This window comes from Phocoena sinus, chromosome 12, assembly GCF_008692025.1.
Source record: "Phocoena sinus isolate mPhoSin1 chromosome 12, mPhoSin1.pri, whole genome shotgun sequence".
NCBI classification, from domain to species: Eukaryota; Metazoa; Chordata; class Mammalia; order Artiodactyla; family Phocoenidae; genus Phocoena; species Phocoena sinus.
This window is the reverse complement of record NC_045774.1, coordinates 7,661,125-7,682,745: the sequence shown is the minus strand read 5'-3', so window position 1 is coordinate 7,682,745 and position 21,621 is coordinate 7,661,125. Positions and strand designations below refer to the sequence as shown.

Below are 21,621 nucleotides of genomic sequence, written 5' to 3'. Positions count from 1 at the left end.
ATTTGGTCTTGTGGGTTTTTACCTTGCTCCTTCATCTGTGATATATTATTTTGCTGTCTCTTTTTTTTTTTTTTTTTTTTTTTAATGAGTGGGATTGTGTTCCTGCCTTACTGGTTGTTTGGCCTGAGGCTTCCAACACTGGAGTTTGTAGGCTGTTGGGTAGAGCTGGGTCTTGGTGCTGAGATGAGGACCTCTGGGAGACCTCACTCCGATGAATATTCCCTGGGGTCTGAAGTTCTCTGTTTGTCCAGTAGTTGAGACTCAGAGCTCCCACTGCCGGAGCTTTGGCCTGACCTCCGGCTTGTGAACCAAGATCCTGCAAGCCGCGAGAGGGGGCAAAAAAAAGAACGATGACAAAGTAAAAAATACAGTCAGACTAGGAAACTAACAGATATGTTAGAAAAAAATATAAAAATAAAAATATAGGTGAAACAACAACTGGAAGGTAAAAAGGAACCACAGTAGTAAAAAAAAGAGAGAGAAAAAAAAGGTGGAAAATGCCTTGGCTCTGGAGGGTGGGGCCCTAGCAGGGGCAAGGTTTGGGTGGTGGGTGGGGCCTGTGTTTAGTACCCACAGGGCTGGAAAAGGCCCTGGGGGGTGTAGGGGGTGGGGCTCAGGCTCAAGGAACAGAAGGGGCCCAGGTGTGCCTCCCACCCCTGGTCTCATAGGGCGGGGGACCCCACCTGGGAGCCCAGCAGCCTTCCTGGGTTTGAGTGGGTGGGGCAAACGCCCTTGCTCCTTTCCCGCTCCTCTGGTCCTGGAGAGCCGCCTCCCTGCTGCCTCTCCTGTTCTCTCCTGGCCTCCCTCCTATGTCCCCAGGATCAGCCCGGCCTGGAGGGGGACCTCTGAGGGTGTAGGGCCCGGTCTGGGAGCTGGGCAGACTTCCCCGGCCGATTGGGCAGGGAAAACACTGGGCCTGCTCCCTGCTGATCGGAGCCCCTGGGGGTCCCTTCAGGCATGGGAACCCCTCCCCACCTCAGCCACCCCTCAGGGGCGCTGGTCCTGTCGGGTCTCCACTTCTCCAACCCCCTCAGCCCCCCACGTCCTACCGGTTTGGTCGGGGGTTCTTCCCGTCCCCTTAGGTGTCAGGGTCCCCCACCAACGTCCAGCAGGCGCCTTAGTTGTGGGGAGATGCGAACTCTGCGTATTCCCGCACTGCTATCTTGGCTCCATCCCCGGCCCTCCCCCCCGCCCCCGCGCGCCCAACGATGTTTCTGATTTCACTTGATTTTTGTCACCATGACATGTACTGATAAGTGTTGATTTCATTCTTATTTAGCAATACCAGTTACCAGTTCTGAGATCGTATGTCTTCTTTTTATTCCAACTTTGGGGCGCACTGGACTATTAGTGGGTGTCCTGAGGTAGTACCTTCTAGAACTGAGGCAGAGGGGACTCATCTCATACAGGGTGGGCTGCAAAATACATAAGACAGGCTGCTGGTCCTCACGCCGTCTCAGCCGCTGGGCACACGGTGATAAGTTTAAGAATCTTTAAGGAAGAAGTTGAAGTAGCCGATGGGGTGAGTACTTGGGCCTCCCTGAGGGGCTGTGAAGAGGAAGTGCCGTCCTCTGAGCTCATCAGGCCAGGGGTCTCTGTACGTCATTGATCCCGTGGTTAGTCTATAAGATCGCAGCCTTGAGCGAGAGGAGGACTGATTCTGGTCTCTACGGTGGCACGTGACGGAGCCGGTGGTCCAATAGGCCAGGCACACTTGGTCTTGTGTTTGTTCAGCATGTGTGATGCACCGTGTCTGTGTTGACCAGCCTGGGTCTTCCTGAACTGATCCTTGTTGAACTGGCTGCTTCTCGAGCAGGTCTCCTTACCCAGAAGCTGACCTATGAGAATGGGGTGTTGAAGATGAACTACACCGGTGGGGACACCTGCCATAAGGTGTACCAGCGCTCCACGACCGTCATCTTCTACTGTGACCGCAGCACCCAGGCGGTGAGTGTGCTCAACGCAGCAGGGGTCCGCTTCGCCCTCAGCCCTTTGCCTTTGTCTTTACAAAGTGAATCTGCTTTTACGTCTCATAAAACTTCCTGGTTACTGTGTTCACACCTTGATCAGTCTGTGTAGAGTGTAATGAGCAGGCCCATCCCTTACTACTTGCATCCTCAAAGCACCGCCTATCTGACTTGTCCCGTTTCACGGACTGTCTCTCCACTTCCGCAGCCGGTGTTTCTCCAGGAGACTTCTGACTGCTCCTACTTGTTCGAGTGGCACACGCAGTATGCCTGCCCGCCCTTCGACCTGACCGAGTGCTCATTCAAGTAAGTCGATGCGGGTGTTGTCCCTGGGGCAGTCAGGTTTACTTGATAATATTTTGCTTTAATAGTTAGTGGCCGGGGGCTTCCCTGGTGGCGCAGTGGTTGAGAGTCTGCCTGCTGGTGCAGGGGACACGGGCTCATGCCCCAGTCCGGGAAGATCCCACATGCCGCGGAGCGGCTGGGCCCGTGAGCCACGGCCGCTGAGCCTGTGCGTCCGGAGCCTGTGCTCCACAACGGGAGAGGCCACAACAGTGAGAGGCCCGCGTACTGCAAAAAAAAAAAAAAAAAGTTAGTGGCTGCAGGACTTCCTTGGTGGCACAGTGGCTAAGGCTCCATGCTCCCAATGCAGGGGGCCTGGGTTCGATCCCTGGCCAGGGAACTAGATCCCACATGCATGCTGTGACTAAGAGTTTACATGCCACAACTAAGGAGCCCACATGCAGCAACTAAGACCCAGCACAACCAAATAAATAAATAAATATTAAAAAAAAAAAACAAAAACTTAGTGTCTGGGCAGGGGACAGGATTAGATTAGTCAGGTGATTTCTCTAAGCCTTAATTCCTGAATGTTAAACTGAGGAGTTGGATTAGGGTAACTGCTAAATCCTTCACGACTTTCATATTCTTTGATTACCTTGTGTTAAGGTACAGGGAGGTGACTGGAGTTGAAACAGGAAACCTTGTATGATTCATGGGTGTGAGTGGATTGGAGTGACCAGGGTGTCCCCTGGCCTCTGCTCTTCCCTGGATGCTGCCTGTGTCTGGTGAAAAAGACGTGGAGAGGGAGATGGTGGAGCTGCATGGTGGGGTGTGTGTGTGTGTGTGTGTGTGTGTGTGTGTGTGTGTGTGTGTGTGTGTGTGTGTGTGTGTGTGTGTGTGTGTGTGTGTGTGTGTGTGTAGAGAGCACCAGGGGCTGACACCCACCCTGCAGGTTCTCAGCTGCCATCACCGGTTCCTTTGTCCTGTTACCTGTGGCTCAAGTAGGCTCCTGAAATGAGGTGGTTGGCAGCTCCTGAGATAAGGTGGAGGTCTTCATTGTGTGTGAATTTCATCAGCGTCACCCTCAAAACTGTTACAAATTACACATCTTGGGTTCCATCCCTGGAGATTTTGGTTTCTACACATTTGGTCTACACATTTCTGGATATTTAAGGGACATGCTGACGTTTCTGTTGCATGAGGACCCAGCCTGAAAAGAATCACTGAGTTACAGCATTCCGTCCTGGGGAAAAATTAATTATTTCCCTGTTTCCTTCCAGTTTTTATCCTTAATTGAAGAATCAGTTAAAATGAAAGCTTATGCGTGTATATTGTATGAATTCATAAGTGTAGAAAACTGTGTCAGATGAAGTAAGCTTCCCCCACCTCAGCCTCATCCCACTTTTTACCGTGTCTTCTTGTAGTTCTGTCTGGAGCCTTGCATGACTCTAAAGGAGCAATATACCCGTGCTTGTCAACCTCAAATGGTATCGGTCGACTCTGTCTTCAGACACCAGAAATGTAATTCTGGTCTCCTCTCCCCTCTCCCCTGCCCCGCGTTCATTAGTTCCATTTTTATTTCCTCTTCTGGCTGCCTTTAGAATATGGGATGATACACTATAAGCTCTGTTTCTTGTTTCATCACCTTTAGACATCTCTTGACTTCCCGCTAAGTAAGATGAGGGCCTCGGATTCTGCCTGTCCCTCAGCCGCTCCTCCCACTGCCTCAGTGCCAGCAGGCTGTCGCTGGTGCATTGCCAAGGTTTAGAACATGTGTCTCCTGCTGGGTAACTCTAATGGTCTTACCTGCTTTATTCAGAGGGTGGTTCTAAAGAATCAAACACTAATAAGCGGCGTTTACAGTATCACATAAACATCATTTGCTGCAAGATCACATGGTCTGATTGGATCTGCAGAGAAATGACATCATCTTGTGTCTCTTAGCTTCCTCTTAACTGAAGGAAGATAGGCTTAGTGTTTAGGTCAGAAGATTCCCATTTCTTCTATTTCCTAAGTTGCGCCAAAAAATCATTCCACGTTGTTTGCTTAATACTTGGGACATAGCTACCTCGAATAGGTTTTAAATCTTGGCATTTTACGTAGTCTCTCTCTTTTATTGTTGACAGAATAATATGCCTTCCCATTGTATCTCGGACTGTCAGGGCTCTTCACGATGCTGTGTCTACGAATAATCACCGTTCTTCTTCAGGAAGGTCTCAGTTCGGATTTGGGCCGTGTGTTTTCTGCTCTTTGATCAGAGCTCATTTGGGGATCACTCCTGGCTTGGATCCACTGCTTCTTGGATTTCACGCCCTTTGTCTTGGCTTCCTTTTTCGTTTTGTTAGAGTGTATCCTCCTATACTTTAGAGAGGTTGGATGGGAGAGGACCCATGCGTTGTCTGAAAATGCCCATAACTTGCTCTTAAATCTGATTGGCTGTAGTAGGATTACAGATTCAAATTAATTTCCCCTCAGTTTTGAAGGCATTGTCCCATTTCCTACAAGAACTGTGTATGTATGGTGGAAAAGTTAATTGCTCATCTTCTGTTTTCGTGTTTTTACTCCATTCTGGAATATTTTCTGAACTTGAGAAAATCAGCTATCCTTTGGAGATTTTTATTTGGAATTTCAAATAAGTCCTTCTCATCATCTCTGAGGATACTAATGATATATTTTTTTTGTTTCTTTTAAAAAAAATCTCATCATGCATTCCCTGAATTATAATTCATTTTCTTTTAATGGTTGCCTTAAACACGTATTTTTGATTTAATGGAAAGCTAAAGTTAGTAACTATACCCATCTCTCCAACAATAAAATAACGTAGAGTGTTGTAGCCCCAACACTCTCTCCCCATCTCCATGGTATTGTGGTCGAGTGCTTTTGTTCTGATGTGTTTTCTTACCTCTTGAATAAGTCATTATTGTGATTTTTAAAAATATCCATTGGTTGCTTGACTATATAAATTTCTTCTTTTGAAGAGGAAAAGAAATGTCTCTCTTTCTTTGGCTTACCCTTCCTCTTTGCATTTTACCCCTTGCTTTTGACTCAATTCTCTCTCTTTAAGTATCTGTTTAGTATAATGCTGTGCATAGTGCTGGTTTGCAAACTGTTTGCTTCTGGTCTCTGATGGGGTGAAGAGCTGTGTCACCTTGCACTAGGGACAGCGAAGGAACCAGTGTCCATTACTGGTTCATCTTGTGGCGCTGGCTCCTTCCACGGTTGCTGACTGGTCCTGGGTACAAATCGCACAGTGAGTCACACTGCTTGCTGGTTCGAACAGAGACTCTGTCGAGTTAAATACTGGTCTTTACTTGAAAAGGCTTAGTTTTATTGTCACTAGCTTGGCACAGAATTCCAGGTGAGTACTTTGTGTGTGTGTGTCAGCACTTTGAAGGTAATCTACCATCTTCCCGTGCTTAGTATTGCTGTTAGAGAATCTGCCCCCGTCCGTCCTGTTTTCATTCCTTTGTAGATAACCTACCTTTTCTGTATATTTTCTCTCGTATCTGTTCTGCAGTCTCAGTCTGTTTTGTTAGGTATGGCTTTGTTATTTATGTTGCTTGAAAGTTGACGCTTTCTAAATTAAAGATGAATGTCTGTTATTCACTTAGGAATATTTGCAGTCATTGTAGATTTGAAGGTTGCCTCTAACCTATTCTGTTTCTTTTCTTCTGGGACTTGTATTAATATCTTAGGCTTTCCTATTCTATCTACCATGTCTTTTACTTATTTTTTTTTTTTAATTAAAAAAAATTTATTTTTTCATTTATTTTTGGCTGTGTTGCGTCTTTGTTGCTGCATGCGAGCTTTCTCCAGTTGTGGCGGGCGGGGGCTACTCTTCGTTGCGGTGCACGGGCTTCTCATTGCAGTGGCTTCTCTTGTTGCGGAGCACGGGCTCTAGGCATGTGGACTCAGTAGTTGTGGCGCATGGGCTTAGTTGCTCCGTGGCATGTGGGATCTTCCTGGACCAGGGCTCGAACCCCTGTCCCCTGCATTGGCAGGCGGATTCTTAACCACCGTGCCACCAGGGAAGCCCTCACCATGTCTTTTAGATATCTTATTTATCTGTTTCTGGACGGTATTCTGTTTCCTTAGACCTATTTCCAACTTAGTGATTCTCTTATCAGCTGATTTAATTTGCTGTTTTGACTGTTCCCTTTTTAATTTTCATGACTGTCCTTTTCATGTAGGAGTTCTGTTTGGTACTCTTTCTGTTTTAAAACTTATTTTAGAAACAGTTTATTATTTTTTTTAACTTAAAAAAGTTTTTAATTTATTTTGGCTGCGTTGGGTCTTAGCTGCGGCACACGGGATCTTTGTTGTGGCATGCGGGCTTCTCTTCAGTTGTGGCGCTCGGTAGTTGCGGCGCGCAGGCTTAGTTGCCCCACAGGGCATGTAGGATCTTAGTTCCCCAACCAGGGATGGAACCCACGTCCCCTGCGTTGGAAGGTGGATTCTTAACCACTGGACCACCAGGGAAGTCCGTGTTGGTACTCTAATTCATCATTTCTTCCCTCCATTCTACCCCCCTTCTTTTATTATAGTTTCAATTTCTTCCTTTAGGTCTTTAACCATTTACAATAAGTCTCTATCAGATGGTCTATTATATGAAGTTCTTGAGGACCTGCTTTTGCAAATAAATACCTGTGTCTCCCACATAGGCTGGTATCAATGCCAGCTCCATCCTTTCGCTCTCATCCCATTTATGGTCCATCAGCTTTCAAAATGCCTAGGGTTCTATCTTCCGGAAGCACCTCCCTGCCCTGTTTCAGGCCATCTTCATCTCGCCCCTGCATCGCCACAGTGGCCCCTCAGGGGTCCCCTGACCCACGCTGGGCTAGTCCCGCACAGTGACTACAGTGGCCCTGTTGGACTGTAAGTCGGCCCAGGCCGTTGCTGCGACCCCTCAGTGCGGTGAAGCCCCTGTCTCTGCTGGCGGGAACGCTCCATGTGATGCTACGCTCAGCCCCTGCTGTGTCACTCCTCGTGTCTGCTCTGCTCCAGCCACGTGGGGCTCCTTGCTTTCCTGTGAGCGCACCGGGCTCTCTGCACCTCAGGCCCTTTGCTCCCGCTGCTGCCTCTGCCTGTGCTGCGCTTTGCCGGGTCCCCGCGTGACCAGCTCTCCCGCGTCTTTCTGAGTTTATTCAGAGGTGGCCTCCTCAGGAAGGCCTTCTGCGGCCATTGTCTAAAATCTCACCTCCTCTTTCCCCTCCCAAACCTCATACCCACCTCCCTGCCTTTTTCCCCTCTTCTCTCTAATTGCCATCTGACGTCTGTACGTTTTACAATATTACCTTGTGACTTCTGTAGACTTCATAAAATGGGCGATTTTTATCTCTCCTTCAACACAGTAGCCCCAGTTGGCATGTAGTTTTTGAATGAATGGGTGATTCACGGGTGATTCACAGTCAGTCCCCTCTGATGTGCTGAGGTTACCGCCTGGTGAAGTGGCATCTGTGGCTGTCCTCTGTCTCCACCTGGGTCTGGCGCCCTGCAGAGGGAGTGTTTGTCTTGCTTACCATTAATGCTCTGCACCTGGCGTAGGGCTGGCTCTCGGTGTCTGTCCCTACTTGGGGTTCATGCAGTAAGTAAACCGTTACCTGAGCAGGTCAACATCAGCCTGGTTTATTTCAGTGACTGTTGGTGTCCTCCAGCTTGGACAGGGCTGCCCGGGCTGCCCTGGGCGCTGCGTGTCTTAGCTGTCTGTGTACCCTTGTCTTCTCACCGGCCTGAGCAGGACAGGTGCTTACTCTTAGCTTTTTTTGGTTAATACGTAATTTTGTTGAGCTAAGGCTTGACATTTCCTGAACTCAAGCTGTGTTGTTGCTGGTTCCGCCTGGATCTGGGAGAGTCCAGTGTCGAGTTCTGTCCCTGGCAGGGTCTGATTCCCGGGGTGTCGGGAGCAGACTCTGCCTTTATACTGATCCTTTGCAGACGGAGCGCTAGACTCCGTTCGAGTCCAGCCGAACCTCACCGTGGTGCTTTCTTTCCTTCAGAGACGGGGCTGGGAACACCTTCGATCTCTCATCCCTGTCGAGGTACAGTGACAACTGGGAAGCCGTCACGAGGACGGGAGCCACCGAGCACTACCTCATCAACGTGTGCAAGTCTCTGGCTCCGCAGGCCGGCTCGGGTGAGTGAGGTCTCTGGCGGAGGTGCTCATGGCTTGTAGTGAATTTATGGGTGAAGAGGAAGTAAGAACGGATTCTTCGATGGCGCATTGCTCTCTGACACATGAGTGGTTTTGCCAAGAAGCAGCAGGAGGAATTATCTGAGGGTCTTGATGACCCATCCCTGGCGTGGTCCAGGATAAATCAGTGCTGAAGGCTCTGTTGGGAGCGTTGTAACCATCGTTTGAACGTGGGGAGCTGGAGGGTAGGTAGAAATAATCACCGTGGCAGGTAATTCTTAGCCAGGGCAGGAGATAGGAGGGTGGGAAATGGAGTTCTGGGTATGTGCCCTCTGTATTCATGGAGAGCAGAGGGGGTGGGGTCTTGTTAGGATGCACCCAGACCCTTGGTGCCAGTGATGAGGCTAGAACTCAGTTGTGCCCGTGCAACTGGGAGCAGCATCCCACGGAGACCTTGGTGCCATCCATGGCCCCTTGGGATCCTGGGGACGAAACTTGTCCCGTTCTCTTGGAGTTTTATGCAGCCTCACTGAGGCAGCCTCTTGTCTGGCTCAACTCAAAGTGGGCACTGTTGCTGTCTTTTTTTTTTTTAAAAAACAAAAACCCCAGAAAGTTATTTTTCTCCTCTGCATGGTTGAGGCCATGGCCCACTTCCCCTTGCTTTGTATGCTGGCTAGATTGGGGACGCCGAGGCTCTTATTAATCCACGGAGTGGGACTCGTTCTTTACCCAGGGCAGATGACTCAGACATTTCGGGGACTGGGAGATTGGCACGGTTCCTGGTGACTTCTTAAAGTAAGATAGTACGTGAATAGAGGCCATTTAAAATGTTCCACGGGCGTAATCTAGGTGTTTCAGCTTCATCTCGTTTGGGGATCAGAAATAATTGAGGCTGTTCTGCCTTGAATTCTCCCCACACTCCATGCTCACCCCCAACCCATCTGCGGTAAAACGGCGTTTCATGGAGTGAGAACTCATGGTGTCATTGGCATCCGACTTAATGAGAGAAATCATTTCTCTTTTGAGGTAATTGTTAGAATCGACTGTGTCACGTGCCGGACGTTACGTCCCTTGTTAAGTCCTAGACTGGACAGGGGCTGACGGTCACTCCTAATTGTCTCTGCTTGTGCTGCAGAGCCGTGCCCTCCAGAGGCGGCCGTGTGTCTGCTGGGTGGCTCCAAGCCCGTGAACCTGGGCAGAGTGAGGGATGGCCCTCAGGGGAGCGAGGGCATGACTCTCCTGCGGTACGTCGATGGTGACCCGTGTCCGGACCAGATCCGGAAGAAGTCAACCACCATCCGCTTCTCGTGCAGCGAGAGCCAAGTCGTAAGTGACGCAGCTGTCTCGGCCCCAGTGCGAGTCCAGGGTCAGCGAGACCGATGTCTCACTTCCTGGGATGTGAGCTGAAGAGCTCAGGGTGACCCAGCCTAACAAAGGGCGTGGGCGGCGCGGCTCGGGCCCATGGTCCCGGGGTGTCCACCCCGGCAGTTCTTGTTCCAGAATTTGGTGGTTCTCTTTGGAGTTTGACTCAGATCCCTGAAGGCCGCAGAGAGAACTGGTATTTGGTAACCTGCCCTTGTCTTCATGGAGGCACTTGGGTAAAGCAGAAGGTCGGGCAGACCCGGTTCCAAGGTCGCTCTTCCACTTCCTGGCCGTGGACCTCGGTCACTTGACCTCCCTAGACGGGGCACCTGTTACCAGCACGAGCTCGGCCTGTCCTGCCAGATCGCCATGAGGTTAGAGAGAGGAGGCGTGAAGCGCCGGGCACTGTTTCTGGCATGTGGTTGGTGCGTGGTAACTGGGTTCTCGTCTCATCTCTGGATGAATCCTTCCCTGACGGGTCGGTACATGCAGTGCAGCAGGTGGGGGCTGAATTAATGGTTTCTCTGGACTGTGTTTTCACCGCGGGAGCATCTCTGCCACGGAGATTAAGGTGCAGCCTGTGTGCTGTCTTGTAAGATTCGGGAGTGAGGTCAGGCTGGCCCGGTGCACTCCATCCTCAGTGTCGGGACAGAGCACCACTGTCCAGCTGCGTGCGGCCAGCTGTGGTGGGAGGAGCCTGAGGTCTGCCCCCTTGACGGGGTGGCAGCTGAGGTTCCGCCTCAGGAGGCTGTGCAGAGGCTGAGCCTGGACCCCTGTGCTGCTGGGGTCCGGACTCCTGGGCCCCCATAGACTAGCTCAGCTGTGTATCTGAGGAGAGAGGCTCACGGCAGAGCAAGACAGCTGCTTGGTCCGTGGAGGGCTCTGCACGCGGGTGCCGGGGGCTGGTTTATCTGGGAAGGAGGGCGTTGCTGCACGAACCTTACCCTTTTACCCTCGCCGTGTGGACGAGACACGTCTGAGAGGCAGGGAGCCTTAGCCCAGGGGGTGGAGGGATTAGTTAGTTCATGGCTAGTTCTCCCTGAGGGTCTTCCTGTTATGTCCATCATAACAGATGTTGGTTCCGTTTTTCAGGACATGATCATTTATTTCCTCATTCGTGCCTCACAGTAGCCCTTTGAGCATCCTTCACCACCCTGTCCCCGACCCCACCTTAAAAGCCTTAGCTGTAGGAAAACGTCCCTGCCCCCTGAGTGGATTTCCGGCTCTGTCTCACCCTGTGTGTGTCAAGCCCCCAGGGGTATCTCAGGAGCAAACCCTGACCCTTTGCTTCTCCCCAGTCTGCCCTCGTCCCGTGAAGACACCGAGACGGGTGTGTCACGGGCTTGTGGTGCATCACAGAGGAGCTCCTGCTTGGCGCCAGTGGGCGCTGTTACCTGCATCAGGCGCGCATCCTGTCAGCAGCTGTCTGCCCTTCGCTTGTTTCTAGAACTCCAGGCCCATGTTCCTCAGTGCCATAGAGGACTGCGAGTACACCTTTTCCTGGCCTACGGCCGCTGCCTGCCCTGTGAAGAGCAACGTGCACGACGACTGCCAGGTCACCAACCCCTCCACAGGTGAGGGCCGCTGCCGGCCACCCATCCCCACACCCTCAACACACACACACAGGTACACACGCATACACGCGCACGCACACGTGGGCACACACGCACGTGCATACACGTGCGTGTGTGCACGCAAGCGGTGAGAGACCCAGTGTGAGGCTGGGGGGCAGGCACCCCGGGCAGTAGCATCCTGTCTGTGGGTGCGCGTTTGGCCTTTTCTGCTGGATCGGCCCGGTCCTGTTGACTTGCGGTTCTTCAGCGGAGAAGAGAGTAAGCACCTCCCTGAAAGCCGTGCTCCCCGTAACTCCTGTTTCTGGGGTGCTGGTCCCAAGCTTTAGGCTGGCGGAGCTGGAGTCAGTCTCCCGGTCCTTTCAGAGTTGACGTGGGGCAACGAGGAAACCACAGGATCTCAGCTCTGGGGCCCGGAAAGGTTTGGGGCTGGGTCACTGGCAGCGGGAGGGATGCCGACGGGCCCTCCCAACCCCACTGGAATCGCCGTGGCCGCAGTGGCCCAGGCGCAGGAGGACGCCCTGGGTACTTTCTGGCTGTCAGCAAGGTTTTGGGGGCCGCGTCAGTGAAGGGGGGCAGTGACACGTGACAAGGAATCAGGAGGCCCGATGGCCGGCGGGATCTGTGTGTGAGCGCCGGTGATGGGTCACGGTGTCCCCATCCTTTCCCCCGAGCAGGACACCTGTTTGACCTGAGCTCTCTAAGCGGCAGGGCCGGGTACACTGCCGCCTACAGTGAGAAGGGGCTGGTCTACCTCAGCGTGTGCGGGGACAACGAGAACTGCGCCCCTGGTGTAGGTGAGTGTGTGTGGCCCGCCCTCCCGGCCCCGAGGTCGGCCTCGGCCTCCGCGTCCCTCCGGCGAAGAGGTCAGACGCCTTCCTTCATCGGCAGCAGTGGGCTGGTAGGGGTGTGGGGGCTTCGTGGCCACGTGATGGGATACTAGATGTGTAACGTTTGCTAAAACCACACGGGACCCTCCAGAGTGTTAGCTGTGAATTTCAAAGTCTGGTTCTGCAGAAAGTTCTCATCGGAAAGCGAGTGGTTTGGACACAATCCGTAATTGTGTGTTTTCCACTCTCCCTTCTGTGTTTGGGACAGGGGCCTGCTTCGGACAGACCAGGATCAGCGTGGGCAAGGCGAACAAGAGGCTGAAGTACGTGGACCAGGTCTTACAGCTGGTGTACGAGGACGGCTCCCCCTGTCCTTCCAAGACCGGCCTGAGCTACAAGAGCGTGATCAGCTTCGTGTGCAGGCCCGAGTCCGGGCCCACTAACAGGCCCGTGCTCATCTCCCTGGACAAGCAGACGTGCACACTCTTCTTTTACTGGCACTCGCCCCTGGCCTGCGAGCAGGTGGTGAGTCGGGCTGGGCGCGTGCGGCACGGCCCACCCAGGGGCCCTGCTCCGCCTCTCCTGCGACTCCCTCGGGCCCCCAGCCTGTCTCACCCACTCCTGGGGCCCCCAGTCATACTTGGTTCAAAGTGCCCGATGTTAGGTAACCAAGCATTTGGGGGCACTGCTTCCACCCTTCGTGCTTTTTTGGATCAGCTTATATTGTCGTGGGTGACTTGGTGGTCGGGAACACGTATTGCACACACCAAGGAGGCGTGTTTCCTTCTCGACAGACGGAATGTTCGGTGAGGAACGGCAGCTCCATCATCGACTTGTCCCCCCTCATCCACCGCACCGGGGGGTACGAAGCGTACGATGAGAGCGAGGACGACGCCTCTGACACCAGCCCTGACTTCTACATCAACGTCTGCCAGCCGCTGAACCCCATGCACGGGGTGCCTTGTCCCGCCGGCACTGCTGTGTGCAAGGTTCCCGTCGACGGCGCCCCCGTGGTGAGTAGGGAACCAAGGGCGGAGACCATCCTGCGACATTTTTAACAATCTCCTTCATGCCGTGTTTCTGGCTTTCACTGGAGACTTCAGGCAGAAAGAATGGGGAAATGAGCCAGGACTACGTGAGTCTGAGTCCCCTAGGGGAGGCGGGCTGTAAGGAATTGTGCATCGAGCTGTCGGCAGACGAGGGTAGTCAGCAGTTACGGGAGAAAACGTGGACACACACGTGCAGACACACCGTTTTGTATCAGGTCAGAAGGCTCAAGGATGTCGATGGAACTTGGTTTCTTGGCTTACACGCGGGTCTTGTGTCACTGAAACGCTTGTGAAGTGCAAGCAGGTTCTTTGGTAAATGAGTTGTAATTAAGGGTATAAGCTGCTTTGCTAATAGCCAAGTATTCTGCCTTCCGTTACAGATTTGGAACTCTAAACCTTGTCTCCATGAGTTGTATTCATGGTTTGTCAAATTCTTGGTATGTTTTATTTGAAATGCATCTCAAAAGTGGTGTGTTTCTCTGCATTCTTTAAACAGTGAGTCCTGTCATAAGGTATCTAGGTGTCCTTTTAAGAAATGGATGTTGGCTGTGGTGTTGGTGGGGAGAGATGTTGGGAGGGGTGGGGAAGTTGCCGTGTTATGAACTTGACAGAGGCGTAGCTACGTGACAAGTGCAGGGCCTGGAGCAACCAGATGTTGGCAGGAAGTGCTGTGGTGTCAGCCTTTCTAGTGGTGCAGGGGGGAGCCTTGGTGTGAACCACTTGCTTACAGATCCAGTCTGCTTTTCCCATCTGGCTACCTTTTCTCAGATTTAAAAAAACGCAGGAAGTTCTCTAATTAGAGAACTAATTAGAGTGTTGTGTCATCGTGGACCTAACATGCCCCACAGTGGTGAACAAAGCACGTTGTGGCTTCGTTCACACACACATACTCAATACACACATACTCATCTCGCTCACCACACGCACACTCGCACACGCACAGTCATCACACACACGTACACACACGCTGTTCCTGGCCGGGCACTTTCCTTTCACTTGCGTGTTCATTTGCTCGAAAACACTTGCTGAGCAGCCAGTGTGTGCCAGGGGCTGTGCGAAGCCGCAGAAGATGGCGGGGAGTGAGTAAGCTTGTGCTCAGTGCCCCCTGAGGCCACGCTGTGGGCACCACCGAGGAAGCAGCTGTCCCAGCGCAGTGCTGGGCAGGATGAGACGGGCATCGTTGGGGCAGCCACGTGGGCTCCTGCTTCCCACCAACTGGAGCCAGAGACTGTGCAGCCGCCCCGGTGTAACTGGGGAGAGAAATTCCTGTTGCCTGGAATCGTCAAAAATTGACCCTGAGTAGAAGTAGAACCGTTGTTATTAATGTAGGACCGAAACTGATAACCACCCCGGCAGACTGAGGTTTCTTTGTGGTGCCTTACTGTCAGGACATTTCAAGTGAGCTGCTATTGACCCAGTGTCTTTAGGTGCTACTCATCTTTGAGACAGATGGCATGTAATTTTTGCAATTCTCTGCTAGCCGTTTCTCCACTAACTTGGGGAAAAATTACTTTTCTGAAACATGGCTTTTTTCTTTGTTTAGGATATTGGTCGAGTCACAGGACCTCCGATACTCAATCCCATAGCTAACGAAGTTTACTTGAACTTCGAAAGTACTACTCCTTGTCTGGTGAACAAGCGTTTCAACTACACCTCGCTGATCGCCTTTCATTGTAAGAGGGGTGTGAGCATGGTAAGTGAGCGCCTGTTTACAAGGTAGGAGCCAAAGTGTGGGTCGATGAACCAGAGCTGGAAACCCATAAAATCTGTTTCGGACCAAGAGTGCCTGTGTTCACAACGCCTGTCTTGCATCGTGTGGTGTGCCAGTGGTGCATGGAGTAACTTAAAGCCATTAAGTTAACAATAAGTAAGCCCACCCTGAGTTACCAGGGCAGATTTTGCTCACAGAGGCCTGTTGTAATTTAAAAATGTGAAACACTTGAGCATAGAAGCGGCCTTCACCTTTGCCTACCGATATACAAAAGTGTCAACTTTAGTTTTTTTTTTAAAAAATTACAACATTACTGATCTTATTCGCAAGTCAGATGTTGTGGCAGCTGTAATCACTCAGGACATAATCCAAACTTTGGAAGTTGGCAAACGAAAGAAGACCTCTGGAATCAAAATAGCTACAACAAACTCGTACAACCTGCTTTTAAGGAGGCCATTGATCTTTGTTTTACATGCATTTAAAAAACAGAACTGGTTTCCATTAAAAAACAAAGTGCTATTTTATAAAGAATTTTGCATTCGTTTTCTCTCGACCTCGCTCTGAGAATGGGAGATAAATTGGTAGATTGTGGCCTCTGTTTTGCACTGACTCAGAAGGGCCGCCTGATGTCACATGGCTCTGCAGGGGCAGCTGGGCGCCCACCCACTGCTCCAGTGGAGAACTCTTTGCTCCAGGCAGCCTAGCTTTCGGCCCCTTCCCTGTGCTTCTGAAATCTCTAAAACTCCAAAAACTTACAGTCCTTTGATGTGCGTGGACTGGGGCGACTTATGGTCTGTATTTGTCACAGCTAACGTGAATATGTAGAAGTGTTAATGTACTTGATTACAGGACCGTGTGTGTGTGTGTGTGTGTGTGTGTGTGTGTGTGTGTGTGTGTGTGTGTGTGTAAGAAACACGTATCCTGAACTGCCTCTGAAAACCCTGAAGGTGATGAATTCTAAGGCTCTTGTGGCTGAAGGAGTGCAAGTAAAAGGTCGTGGTTCTGTAACATGGAATCTCAGTAAGATGACATTCTGATTCCCTGGCCTCTAGCAGGTTTGTGAGGGAGAGGGGGCTGTGGCTGCCACAGATGGGTGACTGGACAGTGGCAGGAAGTGGCCTGGCAGCAGCCGGCTGAGGAGGAACAGACAGTACCGTCACTGAGAGGAGGGGGAGAAACAAGCCATTGCTTTCTGGGGCCTCTGCATATAGAGCCCCACAGCTCCCAGACAGACCTTTCCCTGTTCAGAGACTGTTGGGTGTGAGGATAATCCTGAGTGATCAAGGCGAGGGAAGCCGTGACCGTCGGCTCCCTCGTCTCCGCAAGCGGGGGCGTCTGGACACACGTCCGCAGGTACCCCTGGACTTGCGCTGGTCTCGGAGCAGCGGTGCGCTAAGAGCGATCGGTAATTTGGGGTTTTAGAAACGGTATCTCACGCTGCGTGTGCAGTCAAGTTTGGAAAGATTTTCAAGGAGATTTTATTTCCCTGTTTTTTATCTTTAGTGGAGATATTTTATTCACTTACATTTATAGAAAAACAGATTTTCAGCTACAGCTAAAAATGAAATTCCTCATCTGTTTTTTTTTTTTTTTTTTTTTTTTCTCCTCATCTGTTTTTGTGGCTGTTGCTGAATGAGGGAGGGAGAAAGCACCTTGATTTATATTTATTTATGATACTTGGCCTGTGGAATGTCTTGCCAGGTCACTTCTCTACCTTACTGTAAACATCCTCAGTTTCCAGAGATGGTGGAGCAGAGATGCATACAGAATCACCTGCCTCCGTCCTTTGCAGCGGGAGGGTCTTGGTTTCACACACTTCTCTGTCACGACGTTTAAAGATCCCTTCCTTTCTGCCTTTGAGCTGGTAGCGTGGAGCACTGAGACGCTGTCCCTCTCTAGGTGCAGGGCCACAGCCTAGGGGCAGCGAGGAGCTGGGGCGTGGGCAGGCCTGCTGGGCAGTGCTGCTTCCTTGGCGCTGGCAAGGACGATGGCTCCCTCCTCTTGGAGAGAGGCCACCGTGGGTCACCCCGAGCCCCTGGCGGTCTGGAGGCAGCGCAGGAGCCCGCAGCCCCCGGGCAGGTGTCTCTGGCACTTGGCGGGGGAACAGGGAGGACGCTGTGTTTATTAACCCGCATGGGTTCAAGCCCGAGCCCTTCCTTAAAACAGGGGACTCCGAAGCTGCTGAGGACCAGCGACTGCGACTTCGTGTTCGAGTGGGAGACCCCGCTGGTGTGTCCTGACGAGGTGAAGGCAGAGGGCTGCTCCCTGACGGACGAGCAGCTGCACTACAGCTTCAACCTGTCCACCCTCTCCAAGAGCACCTTCAAGGTAGCGCTGCTCCCCCGGCGCCCGCCATCTCAGGGCTGCCGCCTGGATTCTTTCTGACGCTCGCTTGCATTTCGCAGCGTGGCACGTGTGATCATTGGAGGACGTGTGGCCACGAGGCAGTGCGTGGCCGGGGGTGGCCTTACTCTGTCCCGGGTGGGGCTCGGACGGTGTGCAAACCAGTCGCGGCTCACACCTGAGATGAGTGTCGCGGTCAGAGCGATTCTTTGTTTTGGAGGGTTCCGCGGCCCGGTGAGGGGGCAGGGGGGCTCTTCCTGTCGCAGATGGAGAGCAGGTGTCCGCTCGTGTGTGACCGCATGTGGACACGTGTGTGACCACGTGCCCGTAAGGGGCGAGGCTGGCAGAGGCCCCGTGGACCCCCTCTGTCTCCAGCGTGACCACAGAGGTGCCGGGGGGAGGGAGCTGTGGGCCCCCCGACTCGAACACGTTTGGGTGTGTAGGGGGCTGGTCCGGTCCCGGCCTGAGCGCTGTGGACTGTTCGTTACGTGTCTGGGGCCGTGGCCTACGTCCCTGTGATGTAGGCGTTGCTAAGTCGTATGGCCGTGGACCGAGCCCGCGAGATCCCCTGCCTCCCAGGGGACGGCAGCTGGTGAGCGGTGAGCTCCGAGTTGTGTGCCCAGGTGCCAGCGGCCTGGCTGCTGTAACAGAGACCGTGCCTGGGTGCAGGCCCTCCTGACAGGTGCACAGCAGGTGCGGCCTGCAGAGGCTGGGCGGTAAGGGAGGCACCTTCGGTCAGGCTGCGGCCACTCTGCGCTCAGCTCTGAGTCCTCGGCGCTCACAGGTTACAGGCGGGAGACGCGGGCTTCGGGAAGGGGGGGCGAGCTGGCTGGGGTCTCGCAGCTGCCACCCTCCACGGGCCCGCGGGAGCACGGCCAGCAGGGCTGCCACCGGAGGGCAGGGCCTCGGTGTGGAAGGCGCCCAGAGAGTGGACAGGGCGTCGCCCTCTGGAGGGGGTCAGGGCTCCAGAGGAAGAGGTGAGCGCCAAGGCGCCCGGGCACAGCCTGCGGACCCAGCTGCTGCTTGCCGGCACGCGCCCGCCTCCCACAGCGCTGGCCCCCTGCACCTGGAGACCCCTCACAGCCGCGGGGTGATGTCTCTCCAGGTGACCCGAGACTCGCGCACCTACAGCGTCGGGGTGTGCACCGCGGCTGCGGGCCTGGACCAAGGAGGCTGCAAGGACGGAAGCGTCTGTCTGCTCTCCGGGAGCAAGGGGGTGTCCTTCGGGAGGCTGGCGTCAATGAGACTGGACTACAGGCACCAGGATGAAGCTGTCATTTTAAGTTACGCCAACGGAGATAATTGTCCTCCAGGTAAATCTTTGCAGGGGGGTGAATTTTACGTTCCCAGGAAACGTGAAAGCAGACCTGGCGGGAGGAGAGAGCTGAGGAGTGATGCTGTAGGTGCTGCTCAGACCGTGGCACGATCCATCCTAACAGCCCTAGGTGTGAGCGCTCAGGCCCTCGAACTGCTTGTCACGTTGTGGCCGGGAGGCCTGGCAGTCCCCACGTTGGCTGAGGGTGACCATTTCTATGGGGAATCCTTGTTTGAGGTGACGGCGCCTGGTAAGGCACAGCCAACATGGTGCTGATAATCAGGGTTACGCAGACTTCTTCTCTTTCCAGAAACTGAAGAAGGCGACCCGTGTGTGTTCCCCTTTGTGTTCAATGGGAAGAGCTATGAGGAGTGTGTTCTGGAGGGCAGGGCCAGGCTCTGGTGTGCGACCACCGCAGACTACGACAGAGACCACGAGTGGGGCTTTTGCAGACACTGTAAGTGGGAGAGCGCCAGGGCCCAGCCAGGCCAGTGAAGTAGCCTTGTACCCGTTGGAGGCCTGCTTTGTGCTCAGGTCTTTTAAACGGCAGTGATTCTGTTGCATATAATCTTCTAGCCAGGGCTCTTTTCCATAAAGAAAAGTCGTCTTTAATTGTTCCGTGGGGCGTATTGCGTAACCGTGAACGTGCATCGCCGCGGGGCCAGGTGAGGGGCAGGTTCGAGGTGGTCAGCTTGCCCACTCCCCGGCTCGAGGGACTTGTGTCCACACACCAGTGGTTCATGCTCACTCCCAGCAGGATTGCTGCTGTCCGGGTCTGCGGGGTGGTGGTGGGGTGGTCAGGCCTGCAGGGGCTCGTAGGCTGACCGTCTGCTCTGTGGGGGGCTGGGCTGGGCTGGGCTGGGGCGGGGGTCACGGCCAGCCAGGTCCAGCATCCTTGCTGCTGCCGCGTGGAGAACCGGCACACGAGGGAGTCCTAGTAACACGTGTGGCACAGACTGACGTGAGCTCCCAAGGATGGCGATGGGATAAATGCACGAGAAGTTGTTTAGTGTTTGTAAGTCATCAGGGAGCAAAATGATACAAATTCAGGAGTCAGAAACGGTAAGTTTACAAGGGACAACTGTAGCTCTCTTCAGAGGCTTATTAGGCCAGGACCTTTCTCCTGGTCTGTCGGATGACGCGTTTTTAGGTAATGAATTACAGGTATCTTATTGTTACTGTTTCCTTTTTTTTTTTTTTTTTTTTTTTTTTTGTGGTACGCGGGCCTCTCACTGTTGTGGCCTCTCCCGTTGCGGAGCACAGGCTCCAGACGCGCAGGCTCAGCGGCCATGGCTCACGGGCGCAGCTGTTCCGCGGCATGTGGGACCTTCCTGGACTGGAGCACGAACCCGTGTCCCCTGCATTGGCAGGTGGACTCCCAACCGCTGCGCCACCAGGGAAGCCCCTGTTTTCATTTTTTATTGTCATTCATACATTAATCGAACACTGAATACCTGTCTGCAAGGCACCGCGCTATCGCTGTGAGCTTGATGAGTGCAGAAGGAGACACTGTGCCCCGGGGGAACTTGGTCTATCTAGGGTTGAGATAACATGAATGGAACGCAACGAGACCTGGCCGGGGCTGCCTGGGGAGCGGCCAGGGATGCACAGGGTCCCTAAGGGCCAGCGCAGCGGAGGCAGGGAGGAGCCTAAGGACGAGCGAGGGACAGGCCGGGTCTGACTGGTCCCCGTGTGCTGCCCCAGCCAACAGCCACCGGACGTCTGCGATTATCTTCAAGTGCGACGAGGATGCCGATGTGGGGCGGCCACAGGTCTTCAGTGAAATCCGTGGGTGCGAGGTGACGTTTGAGTGGAAAACCAAAGTCATCTGCCCCCCGAAGAAGATGGAGTGCAAGTTCATCCAGAAACACAGGACCTACGACCTGCGGCTGCTGTCCTCTCTCACCGGCTCCTGGTTCTTTGTCCACGACGGGACCTCGTGAGTGCCCACCCCCCACCTTGGCCGCGTGCCGAAGGGCTGGGTGCTTGGTGCTTGAGCTCAGACTCTGAAGGCGGGATGGCCTCATTCCTCTGACGCTCAGGGCGGCCTGGTGCGCGGCGGGTGGTTTGGAAGCAGAGGTGACAGAAACCTTCAGAACCCAGAGAAGCTGCCGGTCAGCTGTGGGCCTGGCGGAATTAGTCTCGATTTGGTTCATGTTTGTGAGGGGCAGCCGTCCATGGCTGCGTGTGTCGGGGTGCGTGAACCGTCCCAGCTTTGCTGCCCGAAGTCCCTTAGGCCATGCTGGCCCACGGTGGGTTAGCTGGACTGACTGCTCCCTGCATAGAGCCTTCCCCTAGGCGCTCCGGGATCCTTCCGTCCACACGGCAGGGGGGAGTGTGGACCTGGAGGGCCTAAGTAGCCGTAAGCGAGGGAATGACTCGCCGGGGTTTGAGCTGCTGCCTGTCCTGACTCTAAACCACCCGAGTCTCGGGGCTCACCCCGCGTGCCTGGTTGGCACACTCGCTTCTTCAGGATCCAGCCGCTCTTTGGCCCTTCTTTACCCTGAGACCTGTTTCAGTGCTGCGTGCAGAGGTGCTGTGAAATCCTTGGCTATCAGAACGATTACCTTTTCTGAAAGGAATGGAAGGAGCTGCCCCCGAGTGCGCAGGACAGACACTGACCTTGCCTCTCTCTGTGTCATTTTACAGGTACTACATCAATTTGTGTCAGAAAATATACAAAGGGCCCCTGGACTGCTCTGAAAGAGCCAGCGTTTGCAGAAAGAGCCCCTCTGGCGACGTCCAGGTCTTGGGGCTCGTTCACACGCAGAAGCTGGACGTCATAGGTAAGGCCTGGACCCTTGTCGCATGGTCACAGGTGTCGTGTCAGATTCGGGAATGTGGAGGTGTCTTCCTGTGACCGGAGGGTCAGCACTGGCTTTGGTTGAAGCCTCCAGGTGTCATTTTCAGCGACTGTTTCTCAGGCACTTGGCACCTCCCAGAGCATTAGAATAGGTACTGCTCTGTATCCTCCGGGACGGCAGGTACCTAGTCTGTGTGTCTAGAGCGCTGGGCGATCCTGGGAAGGTATTTGTCCTCAGGAGGAGGGCAGAACGTTCAG

At 53.4% G+C, this 21,621-nt stretch overlaps 1 protein-coding gene across 1 annotated transcript in view; it reads left to right on the top strand.

Moving 5' to 3' along the window:
* Nucleotides 1-21,621, top strand: part of IGF2R (insulin like growth factor 2 receptor) — a 110,519-nt gene that overhangs the window by 76,972 nt on the left and 11,926 nt on the right. Inside the window, exons 28-41 of the mRNA XM_032651793.1 lie at nucleotides 1,817-1,947; nucleotides 2,176-2,273; nucleotides 8,246-8,382; nucleotides 9,515-9,705; nucleotides 11,189-11,315; nucleotides 11,990-12,109; nucleotides 12,411-12,667; nucleotides 12,937-13,155; nucleotides 14,735-14,884; nucleotides 17,069-17,230; nucleotides 18,351-18,558; nucleotides 18,871-19,017; nucleotides 20,265-20,499; nucleotides 21,210-21,346. Coding sequence (XP_032507684.1) covers nucleotides 1,817-1,947; nucleotides 2,176-2,273; nucleotides 8,246-8,382; nucleotides 9,515-9,705; nucleotides 11,189-11,315; nucleotides 11,990-12,109; nucleotides 12,411-12,667; nucleotides 12,937-13,155; nucleotides 14,735-14,884; nucleotides 17,069-17,230; nucleotides 18,351-18,558; nucleotides 18,871-19,017; nucleotides 20,265-20,499; nucleotides 21,210-21,346 — 2,319 coding nt within the window. The remainder of the gene's footprint in view (nucleotides 1-1,816; nucleotides 1,948-2,175; nucleotides 2,274-8,245; nucleotides 8,383-9,514; nucleotides 9,706-11,188; nucleotides 11,316-11,989; nucleotides 12,110-12,410; nucleotides 12,668-12,936; nucleotides 13,156-14,734; nucleotides 14,885-17,068; nucleotides 17,231-18,350; nucleotides 18,559-18,870; nucleotides 19,018-20,264; nucleotides 20,500-21,209; nucleotides 21,347-21,621) is intronic.